Source organism: Balaenoptera musculus, chromosome 15 (assembly GCF_009873245.2).
Source record: "Balaenoptera musculus isolate JJ_BM4_2016_0621 chromosome 15, mBalMus1.pri.v3, whole genome shotgun sequence".
Taxonomy (NCBI): domain Eukaryota; kingdom Metazoa; phylum Chordata; class Mammalia; order Artiodactyla; family Balaenopteridae; genus Balaenoptera; species Balaenoptera musculus.
The window spans coordinates 58863066-58881823 of record NC_045799.1 but is presented as its reverse complement, the minus strand read 5'-3'; the positions used below and the strand labels follow the sequence as shown (position 1 = coordinate 58881823).

The following is an 18758-nucleotide window of genomic DNA, read 5'->3' as shown; positions in this document are numbered from 1 at the left end:
AGAAGTCCTTCATTGTGGTGAAGTCCAGCTGATCAGTCTTTTCCAGCTAGTGCTTCACCTCCCCAAGCTCATGGTGCTTCCTATGTTTTTTTTTTTCCTACCAGCTTAATCGCTTGGCCTTTTGGGGAGGGCTGGTTTGGATATGAGGAACTGGGTTTGGGACAAGATGAATGGGTGTTAAAGTCACATTGGAAAAGTGGTCATAGGCTTAGGGGTGATTTTATCTTTCCATCTTTAAAAATTAAAAAAAAGAGAAAGTTGAATATTTTAAGCAGAATTTTAATTGAATTTTTTTTTAAAATACTGTTTTATTTATTATTTATTTATTTATTTTGGCTGCATTGGGTCTTAGTTGTGACATGCGAACTCTTAGTTGCTGCACGCATGCGGGATCTAGTTCCCCGACCAGGGATTGAACCCGGGCCCCCTGCATTGGGAGTGCGGAGTCTTACCCCCTGGATCATCAAGGAAGTCCCGAACCAAACCTTTTTAAGTCAGAGATTTTGGCATTAAGATCTGGTGTTCTGACTCTTGTGAAATTGAGGGAGGCTGGCAATTCTGGACAGACCCCCAGGGCAGCCATCAAACGAGCAGGGTCATTACTGTCTGGACCCTCTTGGAGCCCAGGCCTGACACTGGCCCAGCTGTCCTGGCCCTGTAGCTCCCAGCAAACCAAGTGGCTCCAGCTGTCCTGCCCTCCCCACAGGGCCCTCCCAGGCTTCTGGCTCCATCTTTGGCCCTGGGAGGGCCCAAGTCTGCCCTGCCTTCCCGCTGGCAGCCTTCCTGGGGCAGAGTGGGCAGAGGTGAAGGCCTCTGGCAGGCAGGAACCCTCATCCCGCGGGTCTGAGTGTCTTCTCTCCATCTTTTCATAACCCCTGCATCCCAGCCAAGCCCTGCTTTCCCTCCTCTGTGTTAAGAAAACAGAGTGTTTGTTTTCATTTGCCAAATCTGGAATAACATTGAACACACTTTTCCAAGCCACAGGTCCCCGTTCCTTCCACAAAGGAAACACACACACACACACACACACACACACCCCAAGACTCACATACGTATACCCTGAAGATGGTTACATGGGAACATATGGGGACACACACCCACAGGAGGACACATATCCACACGTACCCACATATTGAGACATACACACCAAGACTCACACACGTGTACCTGGACATGCAGATGTACTCACACAGACATGCCATACATGTACACACACACACACACACACACCAGGACACTCACACACAGGGACAAGTAGGGACATCCACCCACACCTGGACACCCCCCCCCGCCCCTGGATCAACTGGGACAAGTGTGCATTCACACACTGGGACTTGCATGTGTACATATGGGGACACACCCACATCAGTACATGTGCACACACACATCAGGGCACACTCGAATGAGTGCACACACACGCATTGGGACATGTGCCCTGGGATATGCATGTACACTGAGACACGTGCACACCTACCCAGGAGTGCACACACCCACAAACACTGAGATTCTAAAACACACACACACTGAGATGCACGCACACAGATACCCTTGCATGGACACACAGACCTGGTTAAGACCATGAACCCAAGGGAAGAACAGCTGGTGCAGAGGCTGTATTTCCCCCAGGCTGCCTGGTGGTCCCTGCTCTGGGCTGTAGGAATAATAGAGGCCACTGCCTGATGCCCAGTGCCTGGGTCTGGTTTTCACAAATGAGCCCAGAATATGTATTTTGAGAAACAGTGAGTGTAGGGGGAACGCCCAGCCTGGGAACCAGACCCTACAGGGTCAAGTTTGGCTCTACCACTTTTTGGCTGGGTGACCTTAGGCAAGTTACTTAACCTCTCTGTGTCTCAGGTTCTAAGCAGGTGACATGTGTGCCCTGTTAACAGCAGAGCCTGGCACATAGGGAGTGCCGTGTGTTTATTAAATAAAATACCTCTTTCTTGTTTTTCCTCCGAGAGGCCTAGAACCAGCGCTCCCCTCTTCTGAGCCCCCCGCCCCCCCACTTTTGTCTTCCTCTCAGCTGAAAGCTTCGGTGCCCCGGGGTAAGGGTGGCTGAGCGTCTGGGGGAGCTCTGCTGAGCAGCTGGAATGACCCTCCTCCGACTCAGCCTGGCTGAGTCCCTGCCACTGCGAGGCCCCCGGAAGAAAGGGGCCTGTCTGAGCTGGGTGGGTTGGGCAGTCTGACCCCCAAAGGAGGGCTGGGTCTCCTCCTGCTCCTCAGGGAACCAGACCGAAGGACCCCAACATGTGCCGTGGGAGAGTCTTGATTTTCAGGTAGTTTTCGAGCTGGTTGATAAACATAGCCATTATTAAAAATTAAATGATCTAAGCTTGCAGTTAGAGAAATCATATTAAAATAAAAGTAAGAGATGGATAATTTCTTTTTTTAAAAAATTTATTTATTTATTATTTATATTTGGTTGCATTGGGTCTCTGTTGCGGTGAGCGGGCCTCCGATTGCAGTGGCTTCTCTCGGTGTGGAGCAGGCGCTCTAGGCGGGCGGGCTCAGTAGTTGTGGCACCAGGGCTCAGCAGTTGTGGCTCGCAGGCTCTAGAGCACGGGCTCAGCAGCTGTGGCACACGGGCCTAGCTGCTCCGCAGCATGTGGGATCTTCCCAGACCAGAGCTTGGACCCGTGTCCCCTGCATTGGTAGGTGGGCTCTTAACCACTGCGCCACAAGGGAAGCCCCGAGAGATGGATCATTTCTAATGCTCTTACTATGCGGTCCCGTGTCCACACCCTCAGGCTTATTTGCATTGCTTGTGTCGTGTGTGGACCAGTCACAGGAGGTGTGCTTGCTGCTGACTCCCCATCTCTTCCCAGATCCCTCGTAGTGACTCAGCGCAAATCGGCCAGGGTGGGAGCATCTACACATGGAAATTGGCAAGCACTATACCCAAGGGACTTTCTTATTTCCTGGGTCTGTGTTCCAAACTCAGGTTCAGCTGCTCACCACTAAAAAGCCAATAATTCGAGAGGCAAGTGTCAGTAGAAAGGAAAGTTGCTTTAATCAGAAAAGCCGGCAGTCTGGGGAGAAGGTGGACTTGTGTGCTGAGACCAACTCTGAAGATTCTGCTCAGCCATGACAGTTTTTAAAGGGAAACATGGGGGCAGAATCTCAGTGAATCACTGGGGCAGGAGGTTGGGTTCTGCATTGTTCTCTGCATGCAGACTGGCTGACTCTCTCTTCAGATGTTATCTTGCCCGCGTGATCTGCCTGCAGCATTCCTTAGGGGGCTATTGGGGGTAGAGAGCTAGTCATTCTTTATTCTTACTTACTTTCTTCTTTCTTCTTACTTCTTTTTATCTAGGAAAAGAATCAACAGGTTAGGCAAGGCATGGTGTGCATTCAGAAAAGCATAAGTCAGGAGGAGTTCATTTTAACTGCTTAGTGATCTCATTTCTATAATTAGGCTTTTAGGGTTACAGGGGGACAGAAATGGGTGAACAGAAAAGGGTAAAAGAGCTGCTTTCATCAGTAGGTGGGCTGGGCAGTTGCTAGCCATTTACCCTAATGCTACTGGCCGTGCCTTTCCATTTGGGTTCTTTTGGATTGGACCCAGAGCCACCTCTGTTAAAGACAATCTCCACTCAGAGCACATCCTTTCCTCTTTCCACCTTTTTGCCCAACTGCCTATCAAGACCCTGGGAGAAGAGCAAAGCCAATGCTGGGTGCCCTCAAGCCCCCACCAGGTCCAGGACAGCATGGTCCCAGTTGCCCCAGCTGGCAGACAGGAGGTACAGTGGCCTGGGAGCTCTCTCAGCCCTTGTCAGCTCACCCCTCTCACTCCCAGAACTGGGGGCGGGTGATGCTATTTGGAGAAAACCAGCCTGGTTGGGCGGCAGGACACAGCTTGTCTGGTTTCCGTCTCCCCTGCTGTAGACAGGGCACTGTGACCACTACTTGGGGATCATGTGGTCCCAGAAGAGATGGTTGGTCTCTCGTGCAGCTTCACAGAAGGGCACAAAAAGCTGGCTTACTTGTTTTGCCCATTGATCACAGAGAGAGAACTTTGGTTTTATTTCTTACACGTTTCATGTATCTTGGGAGGTGGCAGAGCCGTGCCACCACCTGGCGTGGGCCCTGACACTTTGTCGGAGATTCTTCACCATGTTCCACCCAGAAAAACCTCACCACCCCCACCCTGCTCCCCCAGACTGGTGATTTAGCCCAGGGTTTCTCACCCCTGGCACTGTTGACATTTGGGGCTGGATTCTCGGTTGTGGGGCTGTCCGGTGTCTTGGGGGATGTTTAGCAGCATCCCTGGTCTCTGCCCACTAGATGCCAGCAGCACTGTCCCCCATTTGTGACAACATCCCGTCTCTAGACATTGCCAAATGTCCCCTGTCCCCACACCCTGAGGTGTGGTTCTCCATCCTCGATGCACATAAAGGGTCATCTGGGGTGTTTTAAGAAATGCTCCATGCAGGTCCCACCATGGACAATTTATTCAGACCCTCAGGGCTGGGGGGCCGGGGCCTCTGTATTTTTAGGAAGCACCCTAGATCTGCACATGGCGAGACCTGGGAAGGACCACTTACCAGGCTTCTCGGCTGGGGTCGGGGGGCCGGTTTCTGTTCCCAGCCACTGCTGCAGACCCCGGAGGCCAGCCCCAGCGCCTTCCTGGGCATCTCAGCTCTGGTGCATAACCTCTGTGTGTCTCTGGACGGGCCCTGCGGGCAGCTGCCTGGTGTTGGCTCCCTCATGAGGATCCTGGAAGACGCCTTGGGTGCCAACTGCACCTTCCAGGAGCCCTCGGATGCTGATCAGGTGAGGACAGCCCCGTCCTGGGCACGGCCCCTTGATGGGGTCCCTGTCAAGTGGGCGAGCTGTAGGCTGAATGGGTGGGCTGGGCGCACCCATCAGGCCTCAAGGCCCCACCACCATCTTGTTTCAGCTCCAGCTCGTGCTGAAGGCCATTGGCAATGCCGGCCTGGCGGCCGTAGCTCTCACCCCCAAGCTGAGCACTTGTGCGTCCCTGAGGAGCGGCCCCCCTGAGGTCCGGCTGGGGGCCATCCAGGCCTTCCGGAGGGTTCCCTGCTCTGCAGACGTGAGCTTCTGCGTGTTATTTCATTGTGGTTGGCATGGGGCAGTAGTGGGTCTCAAACCACTGTTAATTCACTTCTTTATTTGCTCATTCATTCATCACATTTACCGAGCACCTGCTATATGCTGGGCACTGTGGTAGGTACTTGCGTGAACAGGGGTCCAGGTCTCTGTTCTCATAGAGCCTGTGTCTATGTGGGAGGCATATATTTATCAAATAAATATACAAATAAGTATATGATTACAAACAAACTATATATAAGCGACCTGTGCTGCAAACGCTCTGGTTCAGGGGTCGGCAAGCCATGGTCCATGGTCTACATCCAGCTTACTGCCTGATCTTGTATGTAAAGTTTTGTTGGAACACAGTTGCACCTGTTCATTTATGTGTGGTCTAGGCTGCTTTTTTGCTACGACTGCAGAGTTGAGTAGTTTGCAACAGAGACTGCATGGCCTGCAAAGGCAAAAAAAAAATTGACTATCTTTCCCTTTACAGGAAAAGTTTGCTGACCCCTGTACTAGTGGGTCCTGTCTCACTTAGAGTCAAAGCCAGAGTCCTTATAGTGACTTATCAGGACCTGTAGTCTGACCACTGACCCACTAGCACCTCTTGGCTTCACCTCCTACTTCCCTTGCCAACCCCCCACTCCTCACCAGCCATGCTGGTCTCCCTGTTGTTCTTCAAGCCTGCAGGGCTTACTTCTGTCTCAGGTCATTTGCACATGCTGTTCTCCCTTCCTGGAATTCCTTTCCCCTGTATATCCCCAGGCTTTACTCCTTTACCTCTGGAAGGCCTTTACTTAGAAATCACTTTGCTGTCAGTCTTCCTTGGCTATTTCACCTGAAATTGACCTTTTCAAGCCTCCCATGCCTCCTGCTTCCCCATTTTATTTTTCCTTCTTTAGCAGTTATTATCGCCTAACGTATTATATATTTCACATATTAACCTTGTTTACTGTCTGTCTCTCTGCACTAAAATGTAAGCTTCGGGTGGATAAAAGCTGGCTTTGTCTTGCTCATAATTGTCACCCAGCACCTCGCACCTTGCCAGGCACATAATAGGTGCTCAGTAAATATTGCTGCATGAGTAGATGGGTAAATGGCTGTGCTATGAAGGAAACCAACAGGTGCTGGGGCAGAGAATCACAGGGTAGGGGAGGCGGCTTGCTTAGGAAGGGGGGTCGGGAATACCTCCTGTGCGTCAGTCCTGTGCTGTGCTTTTTTTGTAAATGAAGTTTTCTTGGAATGCAGCCACGCCCACTTGTTTATCCATTGTCACTTGTGGAAATTGATGAGGCTCTGGCTGGCCTGTGGGAGGATGGGGATTAGCAGTGACTGGGGAACCTACCACCTCCCACAACCGGGCCACAGGTGAGAGTGTCTGGAGCAGCTCTGGAGACGTCAGGAGAGCTGGGGCAGGGCATCGGGGCCACCTGCTGGAGCCAGTGCAGATGAGGGGACATCGTGCTCCTGGGTGGAGGTGGGTGGTCCCTGAGTGATGACTTTCCCCCTGCCCAAGGCAGCGATCCGTGCTCTCCAGCCTGTACCAAAGCCCCGAGGAGGACACTGAGATCCGCATCAATGCCTACCTGGCGCTGATGAGGTGCCCGAGCGAGGAGGTGTTTGCCCAGGTGCGGCACACCCAGGCAGGAGAGCCGTCCACCCAGGGTGAGCAGCTGCAGCTCGGGGTTGGGGGGCTGGGGCTGGCCTGGTGCCACCTGGTGGGCACAGGGGTTCAGGAGCATGCTCACGCTCCATCCGTCAGGTGTTCTGTCCCCTTCCTGTTCCCCTTCTCTTAGCACACCGGACAAGTGGCCTTGCATGCTCCCCTCACCCACATGGCAATTGAACAACCTTGGAGAAGTTGGTTCTCTCTGGTCCTCAGTTTCCTCATCTGTAAAATGGGGTGGAAGTCGCTGAGTTCCCTTCTAGCTCTGGTCAGGTCATGGCACAGTACCTGGAGGAGAGCCTCGAGGCAGAGGAGGAACAGTGTCTGCGAATCTCAGATCCCTTGTGGGGTCAGAGAGTTCCCTTTAAACAGGTGGAACTTCAAAAAATAGGTTCAACTAATTTTCAAAAAGTTTTTACATAATGCACAGCGAGTTGACATAATTTACAGTGAGTTGAGAGCCTGGGGCCTGCCAGCCTGGGTTCAAATCCCAGGTTGGCCACTTCCTACCTGTGTGCCTTTGGACAAGTGACTAAACTTTTATGAGCCTCCATCTCCATCTGTGAAATGGGGATAATAACAATACCTCCCTCACAGAGGAAGCATAAAATGAGTTAGTACAGGAAGACATTTAGAACATTGTAAGAGCTGTGTGCATAGCTGTTACTTTTAATGTTATTACCACCATTGTTATTACTACTATGTAGCCAAAATTTCAAAGCAGACGGCAAAATATAAATGGAAAGTTAAAGTCTGCCTTCCATGTCTCCTGATCCCTACGTCCTGTTTCCTGAAGGTACTGACTGTGACCGGTTCTCTTGTGTGTCCCATCAGAACGTGTAGTGCATGTATGAACATGGGCGTGTATCTCCTTAACAGCAGTAGCAACTCAGGATCATGTTATACATGCCATTTTGCTCCTCAGTGCGTCTGGGAGCTCTTTCCACATCGGCACACTTGGACTCTTAGCTACAGCTGTTCGGTGTTCCACTAGGAGCTTAACCGTAATCTACTTTAGCAGCCCCACCGATGGGCACTTAGATTGTTTCAGGTCTTCTGCCATGAGAAACAACCACCAAAATGAATCTCTCTCTATATCCACTCCTGGGCCCTTGTGCTAATCTAGCCAGAGGAGAAGTAGCCAACGTAAAGGGGCACACATTTAAAAGTCTGAAGTGACACTGCTAAACTACCTTCTAAAGAAACAGCAAACCCCACCCCCTTGCCAAAAGGAAAAGAAATGGTGCTACTAGGAGTTGCAGACCGCTGTTGGCAGGTTCAGGGGTGGAATGGGGGTGCGGGAGGGGCCTGCTCTGCATCAATAAGCCACTGGGCCAAGCCCCTCAGAGGGGATCAGCCAAAGGACAGCCTCGATGGAGGCCCTGGGGTATCAGGCTTGCATGTTGCCTGATGGAAACAAAAGGCAGACTCAGCTCTGTTCCGTGTGGATTGTTCCAGAAGCTCCCTACTGGGCATTCTGAGACATCCTCTGAGACAAGCAAGAGGATTGGGGTTCCCAGTTAGAATAATATCCTCTGTTGGACTTTCTCATTGGTGCTCTCATTTCATTTTTACCACTCTAGAGAGCCTCAGAGGGTCCCCATCACGGATAGCATGTCACCCCTTTGCCAGCCCTGAAAGATACTCAGTCCTTTAGGTCCAGGCTCTGCCCTTGACTGATCTGCACAAACAGCCCTGGGAGATAGGTCATTATAGTTCATTTTACAGATGAGGAAACTAAGGCTCAGAGAGGTGGAGTAACCAGCCCAAGGTCACACAGCTCATAAATGTGTGAGCTGTCTGAACTGGGCACTGCTCTTTGCCGCTGTTTCTTCAAAGAGGACGTGGTTCTCAGTAGCTAGGCTCCTGAGAAGCCCCTGGTGGGTGGAAATAGCAGGACCCAGGAAGGGGTGTTGGGGGGTCTTTTCTCTGGGTTGTGCCAGTTCCGGGTCCTCCCTCACCATTCCCCCCTCCCCTCCCCGCTGGCTGCGCTGGGACTCCAGTGGGCTCCTTTGTGTGGAGTCACCTCCTGCAGCTGCTGGAGACGGGCGACCCCCTGAAACGGGCCCTCCGGGAGGCCATCCCTGAGGACATTGTCAGCCAAGAGTTCCATCCAGAGACCTGGAAACACTCGTCCTACTCTGACGTCACCTTCCGCTCAGGTATGGGCATCCTGGGCAGGTATTGTCCTGCTCTCGGACCACAAAGGCTTGGCGACCTGGGAGTTCTAACTCCTGAGGACAAGTGGATCAAAGACACCATTTCCGAAATGTCAAATGTTCACATGCCACTTGCTTGATTTTTTATTTTTTATTTTTATCTTTTTGCTGTATCCAAAATAGCACCTGCCATTTTTGTTGGAAGAGTTAAAAAATAGTTAAGTATGAGCCACTTGATAGCATTCAACTGAATAGTACTTCCATCTTTTCTCTAAACCGGTTCTTTTAAACTTACACTTATTCTAAAAGGAAACCTTTTATCCCTACCATTAGTGGAAGATCGGTTTAACTCTGTAAAAATAGGGTTAGCCTAAAAAGAAATGCAATATCCGTGAAACACTGTTGTTCAATTCGCATGGATTCTTTCCTGCTGAGGGCTGTGAAGTTGAGAACTGCTTTTTCCTGGTGAGAAAAGGAGATTAGCGTCGAAGAGAGACAGCTGCCTCCTTGTAATTAATCAGAATCAAAAAGGGACCCTGTTCTAGCTTAGGTACCCAAACCCCCTCAACTACTCAGCAAGTCCGGGGGCGGGGTGCTCTGGCTGTCCCCTGTCTGCCTATCGGCAGGTGTGGGTACACTTGTGACCCTTCTGTTCTGACCTTCCCTCTGCCCTTGGTAAGGCTTAGGTCTGAGCTTCCTATCCTGGCCAAGAGGATGCACTGTGTGTCTGGCCCTGTCTCCGGCGATGGTCCCTTGGTGGCAGCTCCCACGTGGTTAACGGTGTGGTGTATACTGATCCTCTGTCCCTTCTAGCATCGGGCAGCCTGGGAGCCAACCTGGAGGGGACACTGCTCTTCTCTCCGGTCTCCTTCCTTCCCCGTTCTGCCACAGCCAACCTGACTGTCCATGCCCTTGGTCGTGCCTTCAACCTCCTAGAGGTAAGAGGGGGCCTTGCTTCTCCTCAGGGCCTCTCCTGGGCTTGGGGCCATTCATCTCTCTTTCCAACCTTCACCTCTTCTATCTATAGATCTATTCTCACATCTTATACTTCCAGCTCTTGATGTCTACCCACCCATTTATCTGCCTATCCACCCATCTATTCACCCACCTACTGACTCATACATAAATCCATTCAACTACCACCCACCCCATCCCTCCTTCCCTCCCTCCTTCTCGTCCATCTCATCCATCTGTGTACTTTGCATCGTCTCTCCATCTACCTTCGCACCTACCCATCTATTCTTCCAGTTATCCATCCATCCACTCACCTATCCATCCTTCCACCCACCCACCCACCCATCCATTCACACCCCATCTGTCATCCATCCATATATTCATCTATCCATCTCATTAATCCCTCTCATCCATCTATCCATTTATGTACCCTCCCACCCATCTCTCCATCTACACTTTCACTCAGTCATCTATTTATTCTCTCAGTCACCCACCCATCCATCCACCTATTCATCTACCCACTTACCCATCCATCCACATGCTCTTCCATACGTCTATACCTCTGCTCTGTCCATCCATCCACCTATCCATCCTTCTATCCTCATCCATCTATTCATTTATGTACTTGTCTACCCATCTCTCCATCTACCCTCTCATTCACCTATTTATTCATCTACCCTTCCACCCACCCATGCACCTATCTATCAGTCTCCTCACCCACCCATCTCTTCATCTATTCTCCCACTTATCTACCCATCCTTGCATCCATCTATCCACCTGTCATCATTGGACAATATCCATCTTCTACCTGACATGTACCAGGCCCTGTGCTTGGCTCTGAGAATACGATGATGAACAAGAGAGACATGATCTCTGCCCGCTTGCTGCTCACAGCCCAGAGAGGTAGACAGATAAGAAATGAGTAGACACATTGGTAAAGCAATGGCAACTTTAGGTAGTGTGTTTAGGGAGGTGAAGTTTCAGCTGAGATCTGAAGGATGAACAAAAGCAGCCATGTGAAAAGCTGAGGTAAGAGCCTTCCAGGGAGGGGCCCAGTATGTGCAAAGTTCCTGAGAAGAGAAAGGGCTTAGTGTGTTCAAGGAACAGAAATAGAGTAGGGAACAGTAAGTGCAGGAGAATGGTAAGATGGGAAGCACAGTGAGGGAGCAGGGCTGTGTCGAGGCAGGGTTTTGAGCTGGCGGGTGATAACTTGAACGTTCTGGCTGTTGTGTGGAACATGGATCGTGGAGGGCAGCAGCGGAAGAGGAAAGATTTCTGAGGCTGTATGTCCAGCAAACTTTATTTTTATTTATTTTTTGTGTGTGCGTCTGGCAAGTGTCGATTTTTCTTTATCGTCCAGCAAACTTTAAAGTAGTGGATTGCCTTGAGGCCCTTCCATCTCTTCCCCCCAGGTCCCTGGAGCTTGTCTGAGGGAGGGTGCTCTGTGCCGTATCCCACCCCTTTCTAATTTATGGAGAACAGGGAACCTATCATCCAAACTTTGCCCGCTGGGCTTAAGGCTGACCCTCTGGTGATTTCTCTGCAAATGCTCTCAGAGACACTTGGATGGGAGGATGGAAAGAAAGGATGCAAGAGTGAGTGAACAGATGGGTGGATGGATGGGCAGATGGAAGGAAGGAGGGACTTATTCATTCATCCATCAAATTTTGAGAATCCACCAGCTCATCTGTTAGTCAGGGTTCTCCAGAGACATAGAACTATTTCAATAGGATTATGGAGGCTGACAAGTCCCAGACCTGCAGTCAGCAAGCTGGAGACCCAGGAGAGCTGATGGTGTAGTTCCCGTCTGAAGGCAGGAAAAAGCCAGTGTGCCAGTCTGAAGGTAGTCAGGCAGGAGGAATTCCCTCTTATTTGGAGGAAGGGCGGCCTTTTGTTTTATTCAGGCCTTCAACTGATTGGATGAGGCCCACCCACATTATGGAGGGCAATCTGCTTGACTCAGTCTACTGATCTAAAATGTTAAACCCATCCAAAAATGCTCTCACAGTAACACCTGTAATAATGTTGGACCAAATATCTGGGCACCCTGTGGCCCGGTCAAGTAGACACAGAATTAACCATACCACCAGGGGTTGAGTGTGCTTAGTGAATGAGACACAGGTCCCTGCCCTCATGGAACTCAGGATCTTGCAAGGGAGACACACAAATGAGTCTGAGTGTGACCTTGGAGTAGTGTGCTTGACACTCAGAGGAAGGAGTGATAAATTTGGCTGGGGGAGGGGAGGGGGAATGTGTGAAGGGAGTGATATGGGAATTTAGGGAAGGCTTCCCAGAGGTGGTGACATTTGAACCAGGGCTTAAAGAATCAGTAGGAATTCTTGCTTTGTGGCACTTGCCAAGTAGATCTGGAGCTTGATGACTTCCTAAGATTGTACCTCTTGGCACTTGGGCCTGGATGAACCCTGGGGAGCCCAGGGCCCCCTGTTCAAGCTCCCAACCCCATAGCTCTTGGTCAGCCTTGTGACTGGGTTACTCCTCCCTGAGCCCCTGGCTTTCCTTCCTAGCTGGGGCTCCGGCTGGAAAATGCCGAGGAAATGGCCCGCAGGCTATTTGGCCCGAAGTCATTCTGGGGGCAGGAAGAGGAGAGACAGGCCCAAGCAGAAAAGCCCCCAGAGCCAGGACCAGGACCTACACCGCAGCCGGCCCACCCCGCCTGTCCAGGAGAAAGGTCCAGAAAGATGAGAGACCTGCAGCGGAAGGTAAGGGAAACGCCCAAGCCCACCTCACGCCCACTCCTCTACGCTGTCAGGTGTCAGCTTGGGCTTTGGGACTGGGGGACCCAGGTATCTATGAACTCTGACCCTGCCCTCCCACCCCCTTACAGAAACAAATTTCTGGTCCAGATCTCAGTAGTGAGCTGTTAGCCTGGCTTCTTTTGAAAAACGATTTATTAAAGTATCACATACATAGAGAAATGCCCACCTCGTGTGTTTCCCCCAGTGGAACACATCTTTACAACCAGCGCCCAGACCCTCAGCTCCCCAGACACACCCTGCGGCCCCCCTCTTCTGGTTTACCCACCCATAACCAAGGGTAACCACTGTTCTGACCCCTAAAATCATCAATGAACTCTACTTTAAAATCAGCTTTGTTGAGGTATAATCGAACTTCAATAAATGGTATGTGTTTAAAGTGTACAATCTGATAAGTTTTGACATATGTATATACCATGAAACCATCACCAACTAAATCAACATATCGATCACCCCCAAAGTTTTCTTCATGCTTCTTAATCCCTTCCTCCTGCCCCCTGTTGTGATAGGCTTTTTCTGTCAAAATAGATGTTTGCGTTTTCTGGAATGTTACATAAATGGAATCATGCAGCGTATACATTTGTTTTTAAAGCAAGTACTCCTTTTTGGCCTGACTTCCTTTATTCAGCGTACCTATTTTGAGATTCATCCGTACTGTAGAGTATACTAATAGTTTATTTCTTCCTATGGCCATGGTATGGATGAACCACAGTCTGTTTATGTATTCACCTGTTGGTGGATATTTGTGTTATGTCCAGTTTTGGGCTGTTACAAGTAGGGCTGCTATGAACATTCGTGTACAAGTCCTCATATAAATATATGTTTTCATGTCTCTTGGGTAAATATCTAAGGACGGGATGGCTTAGATCATATGGTAGTTGTATGTTTAATTGTTTAAGAGCTAGCTAAACTGTTTTGCAAAGTGGTTGTACCATTTTGCATTCCCACCAGCAGTGTATGAGAGTTTTAATTCTTGTACATCCTCGCCAACACTTGGTAGGATTAGACTTTTTAGTTTTTGCTATTCTAATAGTTTGCAGTAGTATCTTGTGGCTTTAAAGTACATTTTCCTAATGCTACTGATGTTGGGCATCTTTTAGGTGCTTATTTGTCATCCATACCTCTTTGGTGAAGTGTACGTTCAAATATTTTGTCCTTTTTTAAAAATTCGGTTGGCTTCTTATGCCTGAGTTTTGAAAATTCCTGCTCTATTCTGAACACAAGGCCTGTATCAGATATGTGACTTGCAAATATTTTCTCCCAGTGTGTGGCATGGTCTTTTCATCCTCTTAACAGTGTCTTTTGAAGAGCAGATATTCTTGATTTCAGTGAAGTCAGGTTTATCCATTTCTTTTATGCATAAAGTTTTGGGTGTTACATCTAAGAAATCTTTGCCTAATGCAATGTTACAGAGATCCTTGGGACCCTCTGGAGATTTCCAGAGTTCTTTTCTCTGTGTGGCTCTTTCCTCTCTTGTACTCTGCCCTGCAAAGTCCAGCTACCTTGGTCTCCCTGGACTCCTAGATCCTCAACCCTGAGAGTCTGTCATGTCCCGCTCTGTTCCCCTCCCTGCACCTCAGCCTGAGCTCTCTCCAGGCAGTAAGCTGGGGCTCACCTTGCTATTTCCCATCTCTTGGGTTCATTGTCTCACATTACCTGATGCCTAGTGTCTTGGGAACTTTTGTTTAATGTGTTTCATCTGAGTTTTGGGTTGCTCCACGTGGGAAGGTAAATCCAGTCCTTGTTACTTCAATCTGGTTGGCAGCAGAGGTCACATCCAGCTTCTTTTGTGAACTTAATATAAATGGAATCATTCACCGTGTACTCTTTAAAAAAATGAGGTGAAGTTCACATAACGTAAAATTAACTATTTTAAAGTATACAATTCAGTGACATGTAGTATATTCACAATGTTGTGCAACCACCACTTCTCTCTAGTTCCAAACATTTTCATCACCCCAAGGAGACCCCACACTCATTTAGTGGTCACGCCCCATTCCCTCATTTCCCAGCCCCTGGCAACCACTAATGTGCTTTCTGTCTCTATGGATTTATCTATTCTGGACATTTCGTATAAACAGAATCATACAATATGTAGCCTTTTGTGTCTGGCTTCTTTCACTGAGCATGTTTTTAAGGTACATTTGTATTGTAGCATGTATCAGTACTTCATTCCTTTCTTTTTTCTACTGCACAAATAGATTTTTTATTGAAGTATAGTTGATTATAATGTGATAGTTTCTGGTGTACAGCAAAGTGATTCAGTTATATATATATATACATACATTTATATATACACACATACGTATATGTATACATACATACATGTATGTATATATACACATATATGTATATATACATACATAACTGAATATATACACACACACATATATATACTTTTTCAGATTCTTTTCCATTATAGGTTATTAAAAGATATTGAATATAGTTCCCTGTGCTATACAGTAGGTCCTTGTTATTTATCTATTTTATATATAATAGTATGTATATGTTAATCCAAAACTCCTAATTTATCCCTCCCCAATCCCTTTCCCCTTTGGTAACCATAAGTTTGTTTTCTATATCTGTGAGTCTGTTTCTGTTTTGTAAATAAGTTCATTTATATCATTTTTTTTAGATTCCACATATAAGTGATAGCATACAATATTTGTCTTTCTCTCTCTGACTTCACTTAGTATGATAATCTCTAGGTCCCTCCACGTTGCTGCAAGTGGCATTATTTCATTCTTTTTTATGGCTGAGTAGTATTCCATTGTGTATATATACCACATCTTCTTTATCCATTCATCTCTCAATGGACACTTATGTTGCTTCCATGTCTTGGCTATTGTGAATAATGCTGCTGTAAACATTGAGGTGCATGTATATTTTTGAATTAGAGTTTTCTCTGGATATATGCCCAGGAGTGGGATTGCTGGATCATATGGTAGTTCTATTTTTAGTTTTTTAAGGACGTTTCATACTGTTCTCCATAGTGGCTGTACCAATTTACACTCCCACCTACAGTGTAAGAGGGTTCCCTTTTCTCCACACCCTCTCCAGTATTTGTTATCTGTAAACTTTTTAATGATGGCCATTCTGACTCGTGTGAGGTGGTACTTCATTGTAGTTTTGATTTACATTTCTCTAATAATTAGCAATATTGAGCATCTTTTCATGTCCTTCTTGGCCATCTGTATGTCTTCTTTGGGGAAATGTCTACTTAGGTCTTCTGCCCATTTTTTGATCGGGTTGTTTTTCTGATATTGAGCTATATGAGCTGTTTATATATTTTGGAAATTAATCCCTTGTCGGTTGTATCATTTGCAAGTATTTTCGTAGGCTGTCTTTTTGTTTGTTTATAGTTTCTTTTGCTATGCAAAAGCTTATAAGTTTGGTTAGGTCCCATTTGTTTATTTTTGCTTTTATTTCTTTTGCCTTGGGAGACTGACCTAAGAAAACATTGTTACGATTTATGTCAGAGAAGGTTTGCCTATATTCTCTTCTAGGAGTTTTATGGTGTCATATCTTATGTTTAAGTCTTTAAGGCATTTTGAGTTTATTTTTGTGTATGGTGAGAGGGTGTGTTCTAACTGCATTGATTTACATGCGGCTGTCCAGCTTTCCCATCACCACTTGCTGAAGAGACTGTCTTTTCTCCATTGTATGTTCTTGCCTACTTTGTCATAGATTAATTGACTGTAGGTGTGTGGGTTTATTTCTGGGCTCTCTATTCTGTTCCATTGATCTGTATGTCTGTTTTTGTGCTTCATTCGTTCTTAAGGCTGGATAACATTGCATTGTATGGATGGACCACATTTTGTGTGTCCCTTCATCTGCCGATGGACTTTTGGTTTGTTTCCATCTTGTGACGATTGTGAATAATGCTGCTCACATCCTCTTTGTTGTGTCTGACTTCTTTTGCTTAAAGTGTGTTCGTGAGATCCATCTGTGTTGCTGTGTGTACTTACAGCTTGTTCATTCTCCTTGCTGTGTAGCATTCCATGGTGTGAATGTAACACAGTTTCTTTATCCATTTACTTTTGGTGGGCTTTTGGGTAGTTTCCAGTTTCTGGCTTATTACAGGTAGTACAGTGAACATTTTGTGCGTGTCTCTTTGGTGAATATATGTGCACATTTCTGTCCAGCGTGTACCTAGCAGTGGAATTGCTAAGGTGTGTGTGTGCTTTCCCTGGTCTCCCACTTCATATTGTTACTTGAGTATTTTCTTACTGAAAACTCATTGTACGCATACATTTTAACACCCATTCTGTGGGTGGGGATCTCACTTTACATAACCATTGCCCCAACAATAGACATTGAGATTGTTACATCTTTTTGCTCTTATAAATGTCATTTCCACATACATCTGGGGGTAATCAAAGTGGTGGCTGGGGCATTTGTTCAAACGTTAACATGTTTACTAACCACCAGCTGTGACCCCAGGGCCCAGGAACACAAAGATGATCAGGACGTGGTCCCTACCATCAAAAGCCTCTTGGACTAGATCTGGGGCCAGCAAGTAACTTGAATAAGGGCGGTGGGCTGGATATAAATGTTTTTTCTTAGAATCCACAATCCCTTTGGTCTGTTGTTTTCTTCCTGTGATAGACTCACATCCCAAGATGTATTTTGCACAAGCACAGTGATGAATGGCAACAGTCCTTGGCCTGAGTGTTGGAGAGACAGCAGGGAATGGTGGGGAGTATGGCAGTCAGGGATGTAGCACAGGCCTCAGCTCAGAGTGGCAGTCACTGCTCAGCTCTGAACACTTGTTGCCCCTTGTTGTGAGTGTGGGCTGGGAGGGAGCAGGAGACAGGCCAATATTTCTCTTTTTTGAGACGCTGGCTGTGTGGATTTTATAGAAAATCTCCCAATTTTTAAATATTAGAAATAAATTTAAAAATACACACTGCATGAAAAATAAAGACCAAGAAACTGTCACAGACCAGGACAGACTGAAGAGAGATGACACAACACTAAATGCCATGTGGCACCTGGATTGGATCCTGGAGTAGAAAGAGGATGGAATGGAAAAACTGGTGAAATCCGATAAAGTCCAGAGTTTAGTTAATAACATGCCGGTGTTGATTTCTTAGTTTTCACCGTGTTTCCTGGTCATGTAAGATGTTAACAATGGAGGAAACAGGGTGACGGGTCCATGGGAGCTCTCGGTACTATCTTTGCGACTTCAAAAAATATTTTCTTATTGGAGTAGAGTTGATTTACAATGTTGTGTTAGTTTCAGGTATACAGCAAAGGGACTCAGTTATACCTATAACTATATCCACTCTTTATTAGATTTTTTTTCCCTTATAGGTCATTACAGAATAGTGGGTAGAGTTCCCTGTGCTGCACAGTAGGTCCTTATTAGTTATATCTATTTTAGATATAGTAGTGTGTATATGTCAGTCCCAATCTCCCAATTTATCCCTGCCTTCCCTTTCCCGCCTGGTAGCTATAAGATTGTTTTCTACATCTGTAACTCATTTCTGTTTTGTAAATAAGTTCATTTGTACTATTTTTTTAGATTCCACCTATAAGCAAATCATATGATATTTGTCTTTCTCTGTCTGACTTACTTCACTCAGTATGACAATCTCTAGGTCCATCCATGCTGCTGCAAATGGCATTATTTTGTTCTTTTTATGGCTGAGTAATATTCCACTGTATATATGTACCACATCTTCATTAGCCATTCATCTGTCAATGGACATTTAGGTTGCTTCCATGTCTTGGCTATTGTAAACAGTGCTGCAATGAACATTGGGGGGCATGTATCTTTTCGAATTATGGTTTTCTCTGGATATATGCCCAGGAGTGGGATTGCTGGATCATATGGTAGTTCTATTTTTAGTTTTTTAAGGACCCTCTATACTGTTCTCCATAGTGGCTGTATCAATTTACATCCCCACCAACAGTGCAGGAGGGTTCCCTTTTCTCCACACCCTCTCCAGCATTTATTGTTTGTAGATTTTTTTGATGATGGCCATTCTGACAGACGTGAGGTGATACCTCATTGTAGTTTTGATTTGCATTTCTCTAATAATTAGTGATGCTGAGCATCTTTTCATGTGCTTTTTGGCCGTCTGTATGTCTTCTTTGGGGAAGTAACTTTTCTGTATGTCGAAAATTATTCCAAAATAAAGTTTGCTG

At 47.0% G+C, this 18758-nt stretch overlaps 1 protein-coding gene across 1 annotated transcript in view; it reads left to right on the top strand.

Moving 5' to 3' along the window:
* The window catches only part of LOC118881644, a 155835-nt gene that overhangs the window by 26679 nt on the left and 110398 nt on the right, over positions 1–18758 (top strand). The window contains exons 12-17 of the mRNA XM_036826771.1: positions 4588–4773; positions 4901–5053; positions 6573–6717; positions 8722–8880; positions 9691–9815; positions 12357–12551. Of these exons, the coding sequence (XP_036682666.1) occupies positions 4588–4773; positions 4901–5053; positions 6573–6717; positions 8722–8880; positions 9691–9815; positions 12357–12551 (963 nt within the window). The remainder of the gene's footprint in view (positions 1–4587; positions 4774–4900; positions 5054–6572; positions 6718–8721; positions 8881–9690; positions 9816–12356; positions 12552–18758) is intronic.